Raw genomic sequence first — 23,965 nt, forward strand, 5'->3', positions numbered from 1 at the left:
TTAGCATGTCTAATGCACCCACACACATATACACACAATGGTAAAACTGTGCGTGTATATGTTTCATACTGTGTATATACTGTATATATATGCTTAAATACTGTTTCATCATCTGAACAAAGAATAATTTCTACACTGCCACCCCACACCTTGAAAAAAATTTATCTTTATAACCAAATCGCCAAGATTACTATTTTTTGCAAAACGTTGCATACAAATTATTAATAAACTGTTTGAATTTTAGGACAGAATAAGGCGGAATCAATTAAACCAAAGTTCAAAGTATGTTTCATTTCAGACAGAAAATTCAGTTCAATATCAAAAGCTGGTTTCCTTGCAAAAGAAGAATGAGACCATAGACTGACTTTCTTGTTGTTTCACTGTTGAGGAAATCCCAATTTGGACACCTGGAAGCAGTTGACTTTGTGGGCAGTTCGTCCAGCATTCAGCTGAACTATATGCCTATGCATTTTTCACATAATTGTAGTTTTTTTTTCTTTCATACATAGGACAAAATGTTTACGTTTTGCACATCAAAATTGTCTTAAACAGTCTGTCAGTAGTCCAGATTTGAGCTGTCTAAATGTTGCTGTTTTCATTCTTGTCATAGTGTAAAGATAGCCTAAAGTCAAAATCAACAACCAAACATATATATTTTTTGTTTGATTATCACAAGCTACTGGGCAAACCTTTTGTTCACTATTATTTGTAATGCTTTGAAATGCAATACAAGACATAATTGTGAAATAATTCTGTTGAAGTTTGAAAAGTTTATTAAAGACTTTTAACATAGACATTTAAAAAAACTGATTTACGTTGTGTTATTGATACCTTACGTTTCTATGTTTAGGTAATTATTATAACCTAAAAGATGCATGCCTCCATTTAAATATCTAGAGAAAATTATAAACATGCATAGAAACATATTTACTCAATAAAACAACTTTTTCCAGAACAACAATAACTTGTTTTAAGGAAGCAACAGCCTTAGAAATACTCAACACATTTGGTTTTATTGGGTTAAAAGGTTTCACCACTGTTATTAGTTAAAACAATAAACTTCCTAAGGCTTTTTGTACTATATTATTTATTTATGTTGGAAATGATTGCTCTGGCTTCCAATATTTAGAGTTTATTGCAAAGACTGTGTGCAATTATTTACCCCAGCCTATAGACATAATTGCAAAGATATGTATGATGGGAAACAATAATTCCTCCTCTGTAAAAACAAAACAATGATTAGCCCTTCACACTTAATGAAATAGACTATGCAGGATGTTTAATATGTTATGTATTGCACCGGTCTGCAATGCTCTGTGCATGCTTCATTTATCATGGATTGTAATTGCTAGGCCATGCCTAATATGTGAGGAAAATTGACAGTGAGGTTGAGGTAAAAAAGGGAACTGTTGCTGCATGTGCCTGTAACGTGTGAAGGTGATCTGCTGAAGAATGCCTCTGTTAGAAAGATGGAGCCATGTTTTGTGAAGACACATTGTATCTTTAAGCTATATACATTAATTTGTGAAACATATTGTGGCCCATGAATGTGGAGTTAACTTGTTTTTACTTAAATAATTGTGGTGCTGGAATTTGTTCTTGAAAGATAAAATGTTTTCTTTACAAAATGTTATCATTCAGGTGTATCACAGAAAAAAAAACTAATCGTAATTAAAGAGTAATGTGTCAGAAAACAAGATTATTTCCACTTTATGAATGATACTGTATTAAGTGGAAACTGTCAACTCAGCTTATTGTCACTGGGTGTTGTAGGTTTTTTTAGCTTAAGATTAGGTCATAATTCTGACATTAAAACCTAAAAGTTTCATATTTGTTTGCCTTTCTATCATATAAATTTCTTTAATTTTTAAGATAAAATGGCTGTACTGTGTTAATTTTTTTTAGCTTTTGTAATGTTTGCCCTCAGTGAAAAAAACCCCAAAAACAAGGGAGAGCTGAATCAATTCTGTGAAACATGTTATGAAAAGTATTTAAATAATGTTTTAGACGATTCCAACATATATTTTAATGTTATTTCAAAACTAAAACACAATCAAAACCCATCACTTTAAAAAAATCTAAATTCAGTTAAAATCTCAGTACAAATACATGTAAAAATAGGCTTTTTTGACATTGCAAATGTAATTGGACCAAGACGATGTATTGCACATACTTAGAATATTCCTAAACGAAATACAGTGCAATAATTTCCTTCAGAAATCATCCATCCATCCATCCATTTTCTGTTCACCCTTGTCCCTAATGGGGTCGGGAGGGTTGCTGGTGCCTATCTCCAGCTACGTTCCGGGCGAGAGGCGGGGTACACCCTGGACAGGTCGCCAGTCTGTCGCAGGGCACCTTCAGAAATCAGTGAATTATTAAAAGACCAAATAGCACACCAAACAAGTCAGGGGTGAAAAGTTGCTGAAAGGTAAAATCAAGGCCAGCCAGATTTGATTTGTACCCAATATGACTTCTTTTAAACATGTTGATATGGAAAAATATTGCTCTGGGCAATTTAGGGTGCTTTTCGCAACATTTGGCTGGTTTTCAGAAAGTTTTGATGAAAATAATTCTCATGTTGTGACAGAAAAGTAAAAATTTCCTAATCCTATGTGCTTATGTTTGTTTTATAGTTTATATACTTTGACATAAATCTGCCGAACATGACATAATCAATAATTAATAGTCATGGGCTAATCTAGTGTCATTATGAAATGGTACATATGCACATTATAAATGCTTGTATGCATTTATATATTTAATTGTTTTTAGCATGAATTTTAACATAATTTTCAACAGAGGTTGTGATTTGGGCTGGTTTTTTTTTGGTTGTTGTTTTTGAGTTGGGCAGGGATTACATTGTGTTTGGGCTGGATACTGTCAATTAGATTTGGCAACCGTGTACCCAAAGGTTTGAGCATCTCATAGAGAAGTAATCAATCCATTAATAATGATGTGGTCACACATATAAATAGGGAAAGTATTTATCAAACGAGCAGCAAAGAGGGCCATTGTAATTCTGGGGGAGATGCAGAGATCAATAGCTCAGGATAGAGAATCTGCTCTCAGGAGAAACGATAGTGGTGCCAAAGGAAGTCTTGTTTAAAGTTTACCACTTACCATGCTGGAGACACAGCAAACAGTGGAAGAAGGGGATCTGGTTAAACTTTGTGGCAGACCTGCAAAGCTAACTAACATTGCTCACGACCTTGAATACCTCATCCCCATGGTGAAACATGTTGGTATCATGTGGTGACAATGCTTTTCCTCAGCGGGGAGAGGGAAGCTGGTCAGAACTGATGGAAAGATAGATGGTAGTTAATACAAGACAATCCTGCAAGATAAACTGTTGGAGGCCGCAAAAGATTTGAGACAGGACCGGAGGTTCACCTTCCAGCATGAGGAAAAAAAAACAAAAATACAGTCAGAGCTACAAATCTGAAAATTTGTTGCAAGACTGTAGCTCAATTAGTTGTTTATTTAAAAATAATAATAAAAAAATCAATAAATCAAGCTATGTGAAGTCACAAATGCTCTCCCTTGTGTCTGCTTAAAACCTAGAATTCGGATTAAGTGCATTGTCTTTGTAATGCAACAATGTCTTTAAAGGTCGTACATTCTTTTGTAAAGGACTGTATATGAAAGCATATGAACCCTTTAATTCTCTAGTGTGTATGATGACTAAGGCGGTGTTAACCTTTCCTGCTCAGTCTTCTGACCGTGGTCGGAGGACACAGGGGAGTTCTTCCTCCAGGGCCGAAGTGAAGTCTACTTCAGGGTTAACTCCTTCATACGCCTTGAACATGAACCACACGGTGGCACGAAGGTGGCTGGAAGTTAACTTTTAATAGCGCCAGCTAACAGTTGAAAGCTTCACAGACGTTTTTCCTTTAGCCACTGCTCCGGTCGTCGGCTACGCTCACCCCTCACACATATGCCGTCTCGTCTTCGTTCCCCCAGCATCCCGGTTCTTCTTGTTTTTAGCACGCAGCGCCCCCCTTCTGACCGGAGGACGGCTGCCACACATCTCACTCACCTACTACACTCAACATACACACCACTTACTGAGCTATCATCACATACAGTGGAGGTACTTTCCGCAACAGCTGAAACGATTCCTCGAATGATTCAAGTACGTCGATTATTAAAATTCTTCGAAGAAAATTTACCTGCCTCCTTCGTTAATTTATGTTTTATTATTTACCGCAACGTGTTCCAGCCGGAACATTATTTGTGTTGCCCGGAGCTCTGACTTCCGCCTCTGAGTTGTTGACGAAAGCTAAGTGTTGGCGGCATAGCGTCCAATTTTCAAGTTCGGCCCCTGGGGATTTTATTGATTGATGATAATGCCCGGGTTTTCATCGTTTTTGGGAGACCAATAGGCATTCTTAATGTGACTGGCGCGATGCCTGGAGTACGGCAGCCTTTCTCCTCCGGGAGCTGCTGGTTCAGACCGAACGGCGGGAACAGCGATGCGGGAGTATTTATACAGGTGAGCGAATAGACTGAACACAGCGGGCGGCTGAGTAGCTGATGCTTACAGTGTAAGTGTAACTTTACGGACGAACCGCACAATAAATTTCATATCATCCCGGTCTCAACAAACTGGTGGCGGCAATCATATTGGCGGTACATGGCTGGTAGATAAGTTTCTGAGTGTGACGAACGAAGGTGTCGTAAATATCCCGTATTGCCCTCCTCTCCCACGCCCCTCCCGTTCTTACTTTCGTCCCCTGGTCTACCGGTCCCTGGATTACGTTCGTCTTACAACAGCCCTAATGATGATTCACGGTTTTCAGTTTATAGGGACTTTAGAAGTTTTTACCAGTACTTGCAGCATACAACAGAATACTAACAAGGTCAACCGTCATCAATTCCATAATTTTTCTTGAGGATAAGACGGCTTAAAAGTTCTGGAAATATTCTACCGAGTCAAAATCTCATCAAAAACCAATGTTTCTTTGAGCATAAAACTTCTAAGTCATGCCCAGAAGTGCTGAAATTTTTCTGCACTTCTGGACAAACCAGATTAGTGGTTTGTCTCCACTAGTCTGTCTTTTCAAATTTCATAGTCTTAGGTTTAGTGAAGAAAAACAAAACATGAAAATAATATTGTTTGGAATGTGATTGAAATTCACTGCCTTCCCTTTTTTTATTTACTTCAGTGGAAATAGCTCTGTCTGAAATTTATACTCTCAATTGCACCTTCAGAAAATTCAATTTTTTTGTTTCACATTTGGTGAGGAAACAAAATACATGAAAAATCTGTTGGAGATGTAGAAAACGTTCTATATGAAATGTATACCTTCTGTCGCACCTTCACTAAACTGGGGGGCATTAAACTAAAAATAAAGGAGCATCCACAAAAAATGAGATAAAATCATTCTGCATATAATAATGTTCCTTTTGACATCTACATGAAAAGGTGAGCCCTGCACATAGAAGAGACTCTTGCATGAAGGAATATGAGGATTCTTCTCCTTTACTGGCTTACAGAACCAAAACACTTGACATTCAGAATGTGGTTTTTTTTTTCTGTTTTTCTGTTTTGCCAGACAATATCACACAGAGAGGGTTGAGCTGATAGAAACATGTGCACACCCTCACTTACTCATAAATACACATGCACAGAGTCCTATCCCGCCTTATTTTTAGCTGTTCCCCCTACCCAGTCCTGACCTACATCAGAGCATGAATAAAGCAGCCGAGAGATGAAGAGAGTGTGCTCAGAAGAGGGTGGGAGGCGAGGAAGAGGAGGTCTGGGTTGGAGGGTGGTGAGGAAGGAAGAAGGCAGCCAGAGAGACACTGGCAAATCCAGAAAAATGAATTCCCCCCCTGTGCAAAATGACAGTTCCAGTTCTGTCAGCAGACCTCACCTGCAACAATGCCCCCAGAGGAAGATGCTGAGGGCAAAAACACAAACACACATGCAGTCACACACATGGGCATAGTGTCTTGGAACAACACAGATCAAAAAGCCTCATCATTCCTCCTGCCTGACACCCGATGCTTTTCTCACTTATAATGAAAGCTGACAAAAGTGGTGAGCTCTTGACTTTGAATTATTGAGGCTGTGAGTTGGCGTTGCGGGGCAGCTGCCATCACCCTTGAACAACGTTTTGGCGCCTTTCACCAATAAAGGGTAATCAAATGAGTGGCTTTTAGGGTAGAGTAGTGCTCCTAAACAAGATGGAAATTGGAGTCAGGTACTGTTGTGTGGCGTCAAAGCACTCTCATAAGTTTCATGCTTTTGATGTAGCAACCTTTTATTCTGAAGGGCATCAAAGATTTGTACACCTGAAGACATGCTCTGTCTCTTCTTAACTCGGCAATTTACCACTCTCACTGTACACTTTCTAGGGATGAAATTTACCAAGGAAAAAACCTTTGGGTGTTGCATATAAGTCAATTACATAGTTGATCTGAATTCATCTTGTAAAGGGGAAGCCTGAGCTGAACACCTCAAAGCTAAAATGTATTTATCCAAGGAACGGATATGGAAATAGCTCTCTTCACTCTCCTTCCCTCAAGTGTGGCATGCAGAGTCCCTTAAGTGGTAGAAAGGCCCGTTAGCCTCAGGAATTTGGTCTTCTGCTGCGCACATAAATGCTCTAAACTGTGCAACTACATGTGCACACACATAGAAATCCAGACCCGTTTGCATAAAACCTCCCTTGTGTGTTTCGCGTCCCATTTCATCAGCAGCCATCCAGCTCAGCTAATGCATTCCTGAGCCACGTGTTTTAATGCTCATACAATGTCTTTCAAGCTACATTAGGAAGGGAGGAATTGTGTATGGAGTGGAGGTGTTGTAATTTATCACGATATTACCTGCACATTATGGGTGTCAAAGGAGATGATGCTCTCCTTGCATTTCTCTGGCTCAGTTATAATGTCCTCATCTCATTAGCTCTTTCTTTACTGTACACCTTTTCTTTGGTGTATTTTAACATTTATTGCTGTCTTTCATCTGCCATTCCCATATTTTTAGCTCCTTTCTATTATCTTACTTGTGACAACAGCAGAATATATGTACATGTTTGTATAATTACACACATTGGTCTGTGAGAGGATAATCTTTATTTTGCCCTTTAGGACAATCGATAATAGGGTCAATTTTTTGACTTGTGTATATTGTTTAATGAAAAGCAACTCAAACAAATGCAATGCCCTGAGACTCTGCTGTAATGTAATTGAACCAACACTGACAAAGCAGTTCAGTGACGTTCATCCACCTGTTGCAGTCTGTTATCAAAATATAAAGCCGTCTGGTCAGTTAATAACCCACTACTTCTACTTTGTTTTTGTTTTTCTAGATATCGATGAGTGTGCAACACAGATGCATTACTGCCAGTCCAATACGATGTGTGTGAACCTGCCTGGAAGTTATCGCTGTGACTGTCTACCGGGTTTCACCAGAGTGGATGAATACTCCTGCACCGGTAAGTCTGATGCATGCTGCCACGTTTTGCACGTTTGAATTTGTTGTCAATCAGAGGCCAAGATTTGAGTATATCCAACTGTTTTGTTTTAGCGCCAAATATACACAAAGTGATTTGCTAACTATTAAACCCTGACTATTTTGATGAATGCAGACTGTGATTTCTGCAACTGTAAACATAAGTTTGCACATTTAGCTACTTAGTCAGGGACATACAGAATAGAATGGGGTCAAGTACACAAGCTTCTGGGGCTCCTGAAAGAAGATTTATAAAGTTTTTGATGACTGTTGTATTTTCTGTCATTTGTTTCGTCTTAGCTGACTAATTTGTTATAATTTAGATATTTGACAGCTTAGGTCCTGGAATTTTTTACTTTTCTTGTTAGCTTCCAATGATCTCAATCTGACTAAAATTTTAAAGATCAGTGTCATTTTGGTGTATTGTCTATTAGACACAAATGCAGCTGTTAAATGTATCTTTTGCATAGCATAAATGTTAGGAGTTTTTCTTTTCTATTTTCCAGTTTCAGCACTCTATGCCAATTTTTAGATAATTTCAGCCTGTCTAACAACAGAATTGCCAGTTTTCTGCCAAATTTATGTCTCTGGCTTTTAAGCTTTTATATAAAAAAAAAAGCAAAGCAGCTACCTTTCTGACTGCTGGCAACATTTTTCCCCCAAAAGGGATGTACAGGAGCACACTTTCTCAAGAGTAAATAAAATGTACTGGGTTGGTGCTCCATGTTTCTCCAGAGAAGTGTTCTTTAATTAGCTCAGAGTTGGCAGCTACACAGGGACATGGATCTATCGGCAATCAATCCATTCTGCGGCTTGTAAACTGTCCCAGCTGCTGACTGGGAGACCTGGGAAGACTCTTTGCATCTGTGAGGAGAGATAAATCCTCCTGCTGGCCTCCCTTTCTCTCCTTCTGCTTCTCCTCGTGTTTTCCTTGGGGGTTCTGATCTTCATATTTGCTTCTTAATATTTCACAGTGGAAACAGAATTGCCCATCAGCTTCTGTAATTAGCTTTTTTTGCCCTAATTTCTATTGTTTTGTTAATTATGCTAAGGGTTTTGTGAAGGAAACATTGGCACTGGATTAAAGAAGACAGATGCAGAGATGTTTTAAACCAAAGTTTTATTTATTTACACCAAATATGTAGGATGTAGAAATCTAAGATGTTCACATGAAAAGCAGTAAAATATTACTGGTTTTAAAATATTTGCATTGGAAGCTCATTTAGCCTACCATAAATTGAAGCATCAAGAAACATAAAGTGAAATGCAATGTTCAATATTTTTTGAAGTATTGAAGTTGATAAACATATAAAACAGGGCTTAGGTAAAATGTCTGCATTGCTTTAAAGCTGCAGTATAACTTTTAAGTTTTTCTGTATTTGCTAAGACTATGATTATCTGAAAGTAACATGGCGCCTGACCAAAAACAACCAATCAGAGCCTGAAGGAGCATTTTAGTGCTGCTAAATGTGTAAGTTGCCGTTACAGGAAAACCGTTTATCCACTGTCATCGGTGGCCATGCATTGGCATTCACCACAGGCTCTGCTGATGGGGAAAAGTTGTATCAGAGCAGAAAGCAAGGGGTGAGCAGCACATTCATAGGAATGATTGACAGCGCTAAGAACCTCCTCCTGGCTCTGATTGGCTGTTTCTAGTCAGCACCGGAAGAGTTTCAGCTCGATTTGTTTATCACAGTTTAACTGTGTCATACTTTACTGTCAGTACACAGTAAAGCAAATATGTAATTTTTATTTATGTTGTATTTTTTTTAAATAAAAGTTACATACCGCAACTTTAAACAGCTCTTTAAAAGTATATTTTTTTTGAAAAATGTAAGAGTACATCTAAATGACTTTCAGCTGAGATAAAACAGATACTGCAGTAAAAAGTGTTTTTATGTTACAGATGGCCATTGTGTGTTTGTTCCTGCCTCTTTGCTGCAGGCCTGTAAATCTGTAAATGTACCGTGTTTGTGTCTCCACAGACACCAATGCATCAGTTAAGTTCATTCACCCCAAAACTTTGCTTACACCACTCCTTTCCCAGAGGGTTCAAAGCTACTGCACTATTTTTTACAGCATGCATCTTCTTAGTCTTTCAGCACTTTTAATCTGATTTGTCTTTCGCATGACTCCCTCTCCTTTAAGCAGACAAAGCTCTGTAGAGAATCAGAGGTTGTAGTAATTGTGTTCCCACTTTATTCCTTTCTATCGAAGTGACCAAGTTGCTCCAGGGTACGAAAGAAAAGAGGTGGCGGAAAAGTGAAGCTCCATATCTCAGGCTTTTAAATCTTAAGTATGGCCTCCAGTTCTCCTGGAATGGCTTTTCTGCAGCCCACATGTACTAGGCATATGGATTTCTTTACTTGTTGTGTGGGTGATTATCTGTACAAGATTCACATTATTTTTTTCCATCACTTCGGCAGTTTTGCCATTCTAAATTAAATATGATTACCTGTCAGTCAAGCAATGTTGTTAGAACTGTGATGTATTTTTCCTTCGCATTTTCCTAAGGCCTGGTGCAGCACTTATGGTGCTCAGGGCATAAAACTGGCTTCTGATTCCATACATTCAGATTCATCTTCCACTGCATGATGAATAAGAATGAAACCCTGTGGTTTACAGCATGATGCAGATATGAATACAAATAAGACAAGTTAGATTTAAAGCATTATAGTGTAAAGTACATTTTGTAAGGTTACCAGCATAAACCTTTGTGATTTTTTTGCCCCCAAATACAATATTAATCCATTCAGGACTTTACTATTTTTACATAGATTTAGGTAAAGATAACGTCGTTATTGTTATCAAACAGAACCTGTCTTCAAGAAGTCTATTTTAAAGCAGAAGAAGGGAAAAAGCACAGCCATTTTCTGCTCATTTCAGCAAAACATTGGCGAGCAGCAATAAGATTTAAAAAGGTAAATAGAACCAGGTGACCCTCAGTTTCTATAATTAGTTGTAGATGCTTTCAGAAACTGTCAGATTTTATTCCCAAATAAGACCAAAACAACAGGAGAGCCTATTTAAACTCTATTATGATACATCTGGTAATGATTTACTCTCTCTAGGAGTTTTCATAATAATCACCATTATGTTTCGCTGCTACCGTATTAAAAAAATACTTTATCCAACCATCCAAGCAACATAGATTGACAGCATTAATAATTAGGTACATAACCCAGGAGACAACAGCTTTCTGTTTAATTTTTAGATATTCAGACTGAAGACGTTTATGTTTATAAATATGTTATTGTAGGATTGCTCATATCCCACTCTCTAGAGGCATTTGTGATAAATAGTTGACTACACAAATAAAAATAACACCAGCAGAGACATTTAACCAGAATGATGCAGTTCATGGTCAATAATTCCAATGCTTTCAGTGATTCTCTGTCTATGTCCAAATTGTCACAGCAAACTGAAATGAGTGTCATGCACAGTTTGAATATTACCAGATATCAAATGTGGTTATACATGTAACACTTATACATGAACAAATCTGGAAAAAATGAATATTTCATGAAATAAAATGCTAATTTTATGCTTCAGCAATGTTTTGAATTTAAATTAATATGCATTAAATTTAGTTTGCTATTAGAAAACGAGAATAAATGTTTTCATTGTAAAATAATTTAATTGCTTCAGGTTATTCTGGAAATCAGCATTATACATTAACATTTCATTCAGGGAAATTCATGGTTAAAAGTACAATGTCTGGGAGGAGGTAAAGGAGCTTGAGGTTTTCACAGATTATCTGGGAAGGCTGCTATGGCAGTGAAGAGAGGCTTGGCCTGATGTGGAACATTTTATCAGAGCAAACATCTCACACCAACTGTCGAGCATGATGGAGGAGCGTTGATAATTTGGGCTTGTTTTGCAGCTGTAGGACTTGTGGCTCCTGCAGTTTTCATGACTGGTGAGGCACTGACTCCTCTGGCGTTGGAAAAAGAAATATATAAACCCAAAATAGAAGATTTATTTTGAAATTTGACCTTTGAAACACTTTTATGTCATCAATTCCGTACATTTAAAAGTCTGTCTACTTGAATGGAAATGATCGCCACATAGGGGAGTTGTCCTTGGTTGGACCAATTTGAACTGTATGTTTTTAATCTTTAAATGCGTAGAAGAAAAGCATGCGGCGTTCTGCATTACTCTGTGAATTTTCACTGTGCATTTATGACTGGCCAGAAAGCCTAAATATGCCACAAAGATTCATTAAATATAGTAGAAAGACTGTGGAATGTCAACATGTGTAGTACATTTGCAGTGAAACATGTATATCTATATAAAGAAAGACCGTAACAGGCATGCACCGACTGCCTGCCTGCAAATGTCGGTGTAAACGACATAACACCAGCTGGTGCAAAGCTCATTTATTTTTTTTTTATTTGCTCATTTGTTTATGCACAGTTTAAATAAATGCACAACTTCCTCAATACCTCACCTCGCCCTTCTTCCATTGATCTGAACAGGCAATGAGTAAATTCAGTGATTTATTTTTTATTTTACCTTTTTCATGATACTCATCATAGATTCTGTTAGCAAAATGTCCTAAATAAGCTGCAAATAGTTTCATGCATCACTTACAAGAACTAGAAATGACTGCATCGTATCATCCATAATACAGTAGATGTTTTGAGAAAATGTAATGAAATTCAGTTTCAAATATTTATCTAATTATTGTGGAAGTCTAGTGTGAAAAGTCTGGCAGCCCTCTCCATATACATTAGCTGCTAAAAAATAGAGACCATGCCGTTAAACAGACTTGACAGCAGCCAATTTAATAATCCCATCAAACGCAGTTTTGGGAGGGGAGGGGAAGAATTCAGATAAGTTTGTCTTGGTCCTCTCTTTCATCTATTTGTAATTGCCTCTGAGATGTGGGTGTTTATATTTAGCCTCCCCTTAAAGGTTTGATGTAGGGAATGTTTCTTTCTGTTCATCAGAAAACTGTGCAACCATCTAGAGTGATGTTTGTCCTCACTTAAGTCTGCTTCTCTGTAACCGTCGTTTCCTCACTAGTTCCCTTGGCTGAATACAGATTGAGTCTTGTGGAATAATAATAGAACTCTGTGGCTATTAAAGGGCTGCATGTTTACTGACAGAGCACATTAAAGCAACATGCTTCCATTAATATAATCTGATGCTTTTGCATTTTTATTTACTTGAGCCGTGTATTTCATTGGATTTTAAATGCATTTCTATATGCTTGTTTGACACTGGTCTATAGGGAGGATGTGAACTGAGGGAAACAAAATGTTGCTGAAAGATCTACTCACAATGTAAAGTGAATATATTAGTATCATAATGAGAGCCACTTGAGCTTTAAGTGCAAGGCCATTAGTGCTTCATGTCAGTTCCAACACGTTCAGTGGTGGTGCAAATTTTTTTTTCTCTCATCAACATTTTCATTTTCTTGAATCAATATATCAAGAGGCGCTGTTAAGTTTTGACAAATATGTGCTTTAAGCATAAATAAAAACATATACTTAAAGTTGCTTTCATAAAATTTTAAACATTTCCTGCAAATTCATGCAGCAGCATTGTTATAGGATTTTCTACATTGCAAAAAAATAAAAAAAATGGCTAAAGTTGCTCAATATTTTTTATATTATCGTCAACATTTTAACCTAAGAAACAGTTTTAATTGGTCTTTTTGCTTTTTTCTTCCCTTATATGACTTAAAAAGAAAAACGTAACATGTTCTCAATTTGTTTTCTCAAGTTTCTTAATTTATTTTGGTGTCATATGTTCAAGGGTGTTTATTGATGAAATATAAGGAAAATGCTATCACCATTGCTATTCCCAAATTGCTATATACAAAGACATTGTATTTCAAGTTTCAAAGACTGAATTTACCTTTTGTCATCATTTTTGAACACATGGAAATGTGTTAAATCTCTTGTATTGCTGTGTACATTTCTGAAGCATTAAAGAGACAGACACAAACAGGCAACTGGAAAGCAACATAGTTTTCTGAAAAAAAAAGATTTTAGGAAAAGATTAATAAACTGAAGATGAAATCTTAAATCCAAACTGCTTGTCAAAACTAGAGCAGCAATTACAATATCTATCTGAATAAAGTCAGAAGTTTAGTTTTTGAAGAAGTTGCTCCGTACTGAAGTGAGATACATGCAGATTTGCATACAGCATTTATTATGTTAATGATTGGATGGTGCTGGAAAGGTTGTAAAAATAAAAAAAAATTAAATAAAATAAAAATGTAAATTTAACACAAAAGGAGTGTAAGCTGACCAATTTACATAATTTAAATACATTTATCATATTCAGTACAAGCTATCTTGTGTATTTCTAATGTCTTTGACTTTTAAAAATGGAGATATAATCTTCATGCAGTGGTACATAGAAAAAGCGGTATTAATTGACCGGTGGGTCAAGAGAAAGCATTCTCTTAAGCCCCAGGTATATTACAGCTGGGAATTTAGAAATGTCCCCCAACTAATTTAATAGGAACCTATGTCCTTTGAGCTGAATGCTATGACAAGCATTCAATATATTTTGCCCTGTGGCACAGGACATATCTCAGCTGGTTCACCCCATGTTGAGGAGAGCAGCGAGGCTGGGAGTAGTGAACACAGTGACTTTATGTAGGACAAAAAAAGGAGAAGAGATTGGGGTGGCAGACGGGGATTAAACCTTGTCATTTCTGCCGTGCTCTGTTCTTTTTTATGAGCTTGTCACAGGTCATTAAATTTCACGTTACTGAAGTGTTCTGCTTGACATTATTGAATGAGGCAATGTTGGAAGCTTGAGAGATGAGGACACGTTTAAAGAATTTATTACACATGGGAAAGAGGAATCATGAGGTATTGGTTTAACTCGAATATCCCCTGATGCACACAAAAATTTAAATGAAAGATTCAACACAAAAAATAGAACGTTTAAAAAATAAACTGTTAACTGTAATAATTGCTCTAATAACTTGATCTATAGCACTGCATAAACTTAAGCATATACTAATATTTTCATCATCATCATCACTGGACAAGAAATCACAGAATTTATACTAAGCTGGTCTTTTGATCCAGTTGAAGGTCAACATTATTTTATATCATATATGAGTTCAAATTTGTCTTTTGAAAAACACCACCACAGGAAAGAGAGGGTTTTATTAATACATACCTAACGTTGAATTGATTTTCTTGATGATAAATATATAAACTGAAAATAAAACAGAGTATTTTATACAAAGGTGACCAGCTGCAGGAAGAGCTAAATAAAGACATTTTGTGTATTTGTCATTTGAAAGAGCTTACATTTGATACAAACTATTTTTAGACAAAATCTGCCTGATATAGTGCTACTTTAATATTTAATGCTATTTATTTGTTTATCTTACTTTACAGATCGTCTTTTATCTGAATTCTCAGGTTTCTAATCTGTCTTTGTACAATGTAATTTTGCATTGTTTTATTGTGTGACTTATTATGTAAATGATTTTATGTTTGTTTTACTTTGCGAAATAATTTGTATTATATTTGTAATTATGAAGACTATGTAGAAGAAACAAAATTGATATAAATTGAATTTATCTAAACTAATTTTGAATGTATAAATGGAAAAAGAAACAACGGGAAACAGTTTGCATTACACAAGTAATGCATGAGACACACAGACTGACTCTGTGATGTTTTAGAAGAGGATGTTCCTCAGAAGTCAAACCAGACTCCCTGCTGTGTCTCATAATAGGGATCTGTGACAGTGTTATTGACACTTGAAAAACAATCGTTTGATTGCTTTGCCATTTTTACAAATTCAGTTCTTCTTTTTTAAATTTTGTTTTGATTCAGTTTGTACCAGTTTCAGTGTGGTAAAATGTATTTTTCAAATACCCACAACTGCCAACCAAAGGTGTTTTGTAAGACGAAGCAATATTTTATTCCTTAGTCTGCTATAACAAGCATATCAGTGCTCTCAAAGACTCACAGTTAAGCTTTTGTTATTATACTGTATTTGCCAACATTTAGCATAAATCAGATCACAATTAGGTGAAAAACGATGTTAAGTATTTTCGTAAGTGAGATAAAACGAAAAAACAATATTCTGTGTTCAATATTTGCATATTTTTTAGTAACTCAATAATATTTTAGCCTTAAATTTGTAAAATGTCATTACTATTGATGGTTCATAAGAGCTCAAAATCTCACCGATCTACTTGTGCTTTAGGGATCAATGACTTGTCTAACCTTCTAAGACATGCTGCTCCTTTAGTACCTTTTCATTCTGAGCATTTTTTCTAATTGGAAAATAAAATCAGTAAACCTGCCAATCCTTCTAATATTTAATGTTCTTCAAGGCATGCATGATGCAGAAGCCTGAGAGCACACTGGGCGCTGTCCGTGGTTCTGATGATGATGATCCGTTATTATGCATCATTAGCTCAGCGCTTCAGGGGTCACCTCAACATGTCCAGACTTGACTCTACATCACTACATAATCATCACTAATTAGGAAAAAAAATCTGACAGAGACAGGCAGCGCACTCATATTAGACGGTTGTTATCTCGCAAAGAAATGCTAAGGTAACCACTGGCAATGTAATCATTTCTCACTGACATGATCATTTATTGTTCGGATTTACTATGTTATGGGGGGAAAAACACTCACTTGAATAGTCTATTAGATCTTCCCAAGCACTAATGGTTAAAATATCCCATTAATAATTGTGTGACAGTGGTAATTAATTTTTTAGTTCTCCTGCAGGTATGATAGACAGCTATCACAGGGTGGTTTTTAGGTGAGTGATGAACTGTGCTAGAATATAGTTATTTTTTTATCAAATGTCTGTATAAATGCATTTAAATGATTTGAACTATTTTTTACTCAGACTAGGTAATATTAGGCTCCACTTTAGAATACACAAAATCTTCTTAGTTGTACCTTTCAGGACAACACAAACAAAAATATGAAAATATACTTAAGATATTGTTTTCATTTAAAAAAGCTACATACTTAGCCATTTACTTAAGTGTTTTTTGTTTTGTTTTTTCTCAATCAGAAATCGTTATTCAACCTAATGGTAGCTATAAGGAGTCTGGATATTGTGAGCCAGGTCATTATTTTCCATTGTCACCTTCCTAAAATAATGGTCTAAGTCATTTTGTAGCAAAAGCGATTTTTGTAAAAAAACAAATAGAAACTTTTTCCAAAAAATGACTCGGGCCATTACTTTAGGAAGGTGACAATATGTTTTTTTATGTATTTATTAAAGCTGTCACTACAGTCTAGCAGTTTAGCAGGAGACAGATAATTTATGGGAAAAATTAAGGTCCTCTGCTTTCTCCCAGCGTTATCTGGAGAAATGCACAAATCTGTCAGAAACAACCAATCAGAGCCAGGAGGAGGGTCTTAGTGCTGTCAATCATGCTTGTGAAATGGTATTGGTCTGAAATATAATTTCCATCAGAGCACTCTGAAATTTATCGGCGTTATATGACAAAATAAGTCACAAGAATAAATACTTTTACGAGATACAATGTGTACTAATTTCTTTCTTGATCATAATAACTGGCTTGTGTTTGTGTATTTGTTTTACACATTAATTCAGTCTGTCCATCTGTTGGTGTACAGAAGCAACTTCAAACAACATGTATGAGTATTTCAGTGATTTACGTTGCTGCCCTCTTCATCAGCTCTCAACATTAACCTACTAAATATTTAACCATGCTACATCACAAATTAAATCTGGTTTTGCTGGCTCCTCTCGTAAACTCCGCTTCACTTCCTACCTCTACTTCATAGTTCAGCATGTGGAAGAAATTCATGGGATGATGAAGGCAAAATCATTTCTCCTGGTCGCTGCAGGGCTTCATGAGCACCACTCATTAATTAAGCAGAATACATTAGTCATGACTCCCACCAAGCTTTTGTACATTGATGAGGAGTGTGTGTGTGTGCGTGTGTAGGGGGGGTGCGCATGTGAGTATGAATTATAAATGTACTCAACTGTAGGCTATGTCCTGACATGTACTTGTTTCTATGTTACAGAAAATACATCAACTATTGGGCCATGTTGTAAAAAGCATGTCACTAAGCATATATTTAGCATATCACTAATAAACATGTAAAATCAGGTTTGGTTCTAGAACATTGATTTCCTGCACTGTACATCAATAACCTCATTTTGTTTAAATGCAGATGAGTAATTATTATTTTGTGCTTGTCTAAGGATTCTGTTGTAACAGCCAGCCTTTTTACTTAACAATCTGTGTAGAAGTAGACTACTTTATTAGGTGATTCCATGATATTATATGTTATGCTAAAAAGCAAGGAATAAAAATGGAATAGATATTAAAATACAAACACTTCCCAGAATTGTTAAATTACTTTGTTTGGTGATTCATGGAACAAAAACTTTCTTTTCAATAATCTTGCTTCAAGCTGAACAAAAGATCTTACAGCTTGTGCAGGAAGTGATTTCTTTTAGAGGGGGCAAAAGTCTGAACTGTGCAGGGAATAAGTGTACCGGATTTATACCACAAGACTGAGCATAAGCTTGATTAGAAAATGAATGACACTCAATAATCTTTTAATCTTGCTTTTCTTCTTCTCATAATTATTGGAAGGGGAAGTCAAAGTGAAAAAAAAAAAAACATAATTGCAAAGACTTGGATTTTACGATTCATAAAGAGAACTCAGAGTTCTGAAATGTGGTGAAGTCAAAATCTTTTAGATTCAAATATTTAAACTGGTTTTAAAAAGTGTTATTTTAGATGGTATCAGTCTTAGTGTAACTAACTCACAACAAGCAAAGCAGAGAAAATCCTTAACTTACTTAAATAGATTTTGCACACAGTTTATCAGTTTAAACAAGAAACAAAGTATTTATAACCAGTTGAAACAGGATGTAGTGGTTTCTTACACTCATCTACAGGATTTATGCATACATCCTTAAGAGACAGTTTTTTTTTTTTACATTTTTATTCAAGACACAGTGCCTACCTAGTTGTAAACCTGCTGAGTAGGTGCCAATACTCTGCTTAGAATCTCGCTGGGCTTAAGTCCCACCACTCTCCAATCACAACAGTTCCCAATGAGACAACCCATGTCAAGTGGCCCTTCACCTCCAGCTGCATCTTAGATCCAGTCTCTCCCCTCTCTCAGCTCACACAACCATCAGGGCTGATCACTGGAGATTTCATTATGAAGGACGTGCGCATGAGAGCCTACAATTTAACGTTCCTAGGAGTGACTGTAATCAATTTTATGAACAAAATCCAGGATGTCATAAACCCCCATCTGTTAGAATTTCTGAAAGAGAACTTCCTCTGCCTTTTCGATACCATCTATTACAGTGGTGTCCAAATTTTTGTGGATTGTTGGGGGGAGAATTAATTATTTTAAAACTAACTTTTTATGTCTTTTTTATGTCATCTGCTCAATAACAAACTAAACCCGTAAAATTTATTCTTTTTGTTTTACTATGGACCTCTTTTGTGTCTGAAATAAAGATTGATTGATTGATTGTATTTAAATTGACAAAAATAGTTTGATTTTTGTTGAAAATGAATCTACAAATCACTGTCGATGCAAAACATATAAAAAGTTTTGCACGTTTCTCACATTTTGGAGTTAACTGCAATCTAAGAAACTTAGTTCATTTTGCCAAAGGCCATGTGTAGTTCTGAAGAATAGTCAAAAAAAGATTGAATATGAGTAACAAATACATTGCAGGAAATGCAAAGTTAGCTTTTTTTTGCTTAGAAACTGGCTGGAAAATGGGACAATCACCTAAACAACAGCACACAAGGTCACAATGTGTTAAAAAAATCTGAAATATTATTTTGGTTATTATATATTTCCTTTAAAAAGCAATCATTTTTCTGATGTATAATAAAACATTTTCTTTCAATGTAAGAAATCTTTTGCACATCTTTAAAGAAATGTGCAAACAAAAGTTCAGTTGCTTTACTGACTTGAGGTGCTTTAACCAATTTTCAGTATTTTGTATCCCTGTGGTTCCTTGTGGTTTCTGCATCTAAAAAATGGCCTAATTGACTCTGATTCGAAGCAGTCAGCCTGCACACCTGGCAATAGATGTTTTTCATGCATCTATTGTTAATTGGGGTTATTTGTGGACCACTCACTGTCATGACTCAGCACACTGGTAATCCACTGTGGGAATGGCAAGCATGAAAGTTGATTGTAAACATAGTTGTTCAAAGAGCGGGTTGTTGACACGATAGAATCTTGGCTTCAGATTTATTTAGCTAAATAATCACAGCTTTTCTATCTAAATTGCTGCTGAACATCCTCTCATTGCTGACTTTCTATTGCCTCTTGGAAAAAAAAGAGAAAATGACTTCTCCATCTTTAACACAACAAAAATACAGATGTACCTGACCATTATGATGGCAGCCTTCCTCTTTCCGTCTCCCGCAGAGCACGATGAGTGTGCCAGTGGCCAAAGCTTGTGTAATGAGAATGCCATCTGCACCAACACCATCAGAGGACACCTGTGTACCTGCAAGCCAGGCTATGTGGGGAATGGCACCATCTGCAGAGGTAAGATCCTGCCCTGGAACAGCCCTCTGGACACAGAGCTACATCCTTAAGCTTTCCACACATCTGACTGAAGCTCATTGTGTGCTTGATGCCAACATGCTTCTCTCCATTCTTAAATCACCTAACCAGGCAGCAGCTGCAGCAGAGATGATGAAAATTGATTCTAGACCAGTTTCAGCCTGTTTTCACACAGCCTCTCCAACATTGTTCTCCCTGTTGACCTCTTACCCCAACACCTTGCCTGATTTGCTCACCATTGGCTAGAATTAAGCACCTGTTTTCTGAAGTGTGTGTTGCTCTTTCAAAACTTGCACCACATCAACATTTTTGCGCTCAGACATTTATTTTTTTTATATTATTATTATTATTATTATTATTATTATTATTATTATTATTATTATTATTTGTGCCCTATTTTTAGGTATGCTGCATTGGTTTACTTTGGGAAACTACAAAATCATAAACATGGTAAACATCTGTACGAATATTCATTAATAAACTACAGTATTCACTGTTTCAGCTCTTCGTTGAAATACCATTGGCAGGTACATCAAAAAAGGCAATCTCAATTTTTTGTTTTTGTAATTATCTATGTTAATACAATTTTCATAAAAGCTCTTTTTTTCCTGTCATACCAACTTCTTTTTACTAAAAGAAAGAGACAAAGTAAAACATTATTACATTAAGTTTTGCTTTAAGGAGATTCAGCATTTTGTTTAGCTAATCTATATTTTAAGTTTCTCTTATTTGAATAAAGTTATATGACCGGACTTAGCTGAGGTTGCTAATCATGCTGGTAATTTAAATTCAGCACAATAATTGAAACTGTAGTTTTTATGTGGATCTGGGCTGACCATGCTAATAATGTGTATTTTCGTCAAGTGCTTTGGATTCACACAATGTCTCAAAAGGATGTAACACAAATAAGATGAGTTTTAAATAATTTGGACTACCTGCCATGTGCCTCAGTAATGTGTCACAATTAATTTAATTGTTCATGTTATTATACAGAGAAGAAAGGCTGGATAACTTGGTGTAAGACTGGGGCTTTCCTGTGTGGACTTTGTTGATTCTTTCATTACCCTCACAACAGGTAATGTTGAGGGAAACAAGAAAGTCAGTAACAATCTAAGTAGAGCCCTCATAGCATCTAAGGAGACTCGTTAGACTGCTGGCTTCTTCTATGTACCAGAGGAACTTTGCAGCTATGTGTGGCCCCTACAGCACTGAAGTCCATCATAAATTCTACAAAATGAGGTGTGTCATTATAGCAGCTTTCCTCCTGCATTTATCTGAGAAACAGACACACACAACTAAGTGAAATATAGAGGATACACAACAGATCAGTAATGGGATCATTCCAAAGTGTCAATCCTATTTTGAAAATAGCAATGCAGTCTTTAATCCAGAAAGATGGGAATTAAATTATTGTTCTCACCTTTAAACCAAGACAAATCCATTTTTAGAAACTTTTCTAAAATGTTTTCTAAAACTTTTCTAAAATATTTATTGCTGTTTAGTTGTGAAAACAAAAATATTACATATGGAATAGGAATCATTACTTTACCCACGTTCAATATTGACTTTTAGTATCTAGATCTTTTCCCCAGAAAAAAGAACTCAAGAAAATATAGTTGTTACCTCTATGCAATCCTGAAAAAGCATTAGAATAAGAACTACAAGTACTGTGATTTGAGAAATACAACATATGCCATGGCATGCTGGTAAAGCAAATAGCTTGCAAAAGTTTTTAAAGCAAGATCTCCATGCTCGTACATATTTTATATTCAAACTAACACAAAATGCACGTTGCAAAAGATTATACAGCAATAGAATTTGTTGAGAGTACAGAGGAAAGAGTTTTCCACAACTAATATTTTTCTGCAGGGGATTTTGCATATTAAAACAGTTTGCTTCTCTCTATCAAATTTTCCTACAGGTCTGTTAATCAAGCAGTGTTTATATGCTCACATTGTAATTTCAAGTGACGTCCTGGGGAAACATTTTCAGGTGTGGTTCATAGTTTCTATTAATGTGCTATAATAATACTTCAAACTAGGAATTATGTGGCCTGAAAACCTTTTGCTATCTAGTCCTTCTCACTTTCTGGTCAGTGTAATTTGCCTTTTTCAGGCAAGCAATAGAACTGACGAGAAGTTCTTTAATTCTAAAACTGTATTTCCAACCTGAATGACTGGAAACAAACATCTGCAGTCTCACAATTTGTGAGACAATTTGTTTTGTGAGACAATTTGTGAGACTGCAGATACACAGATGTCCTGTGTATCTCAGATTACACAAGACATCTACGTTTTTGTTCTGTGCAACTGCTTTCACAACATCCAACTGGAAATGATTTAATTCATTATTCTGTTTCTCTCTACAGAAAAATTTTAAAACTATATGAATAGAGTAAAAACTATGTTTTTGCATAATGCTTAAAACACATTTGAATGTGTTTAAGAATTAAGAATTTTTTTAGTTTCTGAGCATCTTTCTGTATGTTACTTAATTAACATACACTGCCTACTCAATTATATTGCTTCATTTGTAAATAAAGACATCCCATCATCATTGCATGAATTTCTTTCAGGAAAGTTTCATGACTCGGTGCATATTCTTGGCAGCTTTCCAAGTCATGAGGGTATCATTAAGCCTAATAAGATCTTGGGTTTCAGACCTGCTTCAGCATGATCTTATTAAGCCTCACTACTTACAGTATGTGTGAGTCAACAGATATTGTCATTTCTTTAATGTGCTATGAGATATTTTAATAATCTTTATTTGGCTAATAAACATAATTCCCTCTATGTTCCAAAGTTTTTATTTAGGCACTCAAAAGCAAGAGTAGCATATAAGGGAAAATAATGACACTGACCCCACAGTTATATTCCAATTCAAATTTTTGTGTTAATTTTTTTTTTGTCAATTTTTTTTTAATTGCTAGAGGTTAAAAGCTAGAATGTATGTTTGAAATATTTGTTGTCATAAATAGACCAAAGTGGGACTGTAAGTCAGGTGGTAAATGAGAACCTGTAGTATGCTGCAGTCAGTGTACATCTTTATGTGAGGACAAAGACGGCCAAAGGATGAGAGTGAGACAGATTAAAAATACAAACAGAAGCATCGGTGATCAGAGGGAGAGTATCTCTAATCAAATGCAAAACAGACATTAGAATGAGAAGCAGGTAGAAAGTAGGTCTGGAAATAGATCAATGTCATTTTCAAGTGGCTTCTCTACAGATGAGCTTCTGTATTTACTCGATATTTACACAGAATAAAAACAAATGTACATGCAGACTCATGCATACAAAAATGTAAAAAGAAAACTGACCAACAAAGTTCTAAAAATCCCCAAACAGTGCTAAGAATATGAATAATTGATTTGAGCACAGAGATAATCGAGGATAGACTCCATCTATAATAGAATATATATCATGGTTCTCAAAATGGACCGTAGAAAAACTAAGATGCTGTGCCAAAAAATGGCAAACCACCAACAAACAATGGAGATATATATAGTGGAATGGATTAGTGATCCCGATGCATTACCTCTGCTCACACTGTGAAATATATGTTTATATTGAGTGGATGCACTTTGTCAGGGCTCTGACGATAAACATCTCCCGAGGCTAATTAGGTTATCTAAGAGGCACACTGCTAGACAATTCAAATGGTTTACTGGCTCGTACAGCCTCATCCTCCCACCCCCAAACAAATATTTAGTGTTGTGTTCATTCTAATAAGCAATGGGAGTTTAACAGTCACTTTATTGAGAATATTTACTCTTTGCAAACAGGTTTTTATGGTACTGGGCTAGGGAATAAACTTGGCTTTAAGTTTGTTGGTCATTCATTAAAAAGACAGCTTTAGAACATGCTTTATTTACACATCACACTGACATAGTATGATTTGATTATTGGGAATTTATCTAATAACCACAAAGGAGTCAAAAATTCACCATAAATTCAT

The 23,965-nt window shown here is 36.0% G+C and overlaps 1 protein-coding gene across 1 annotated transcript in view; it reads left to right on the forward strand.

The window, feature by feature from the left end:
• The window catches only part of LOC114143248 (protein kinase C-binding protein NELL1), a 237,297-nt gene that overhangs the window by 163,045 nt on the left and 50,287 nt on the right, over window positions 1-23,965 (forward strand). Inside the window, exons 16-17 of the mRNA XM_028015109.1 lie at window positions 7,320-7,445; window positions 19,871-19,993. Of these exons, the coding sequence (XP_027870910.1) occupies window positions 7,320-7,445; window positions 19,871-19,993 (249 nt within the window). The remainder of the gene's footprint in view (window positions 1-7,319; window positions 7,446-19,870; window positions 19,994-23,965) is intronic.

This window comes from Xiphophorus couchianus, chromosome 4, assembly GCF_001444195.1.
Source record: "Xiphophorus couchianus chromosome 4, X_couchianus-1.0, whole genome shotgun sequence".
In the NCBI taxonomy this organism is placed as follows: Eukaryota; Metazoa; Chordata; class Actinopteri; order Cyprinodontiformes; family Poeciliidae; genus Xiphophorus; species Xiphophorus couchianus.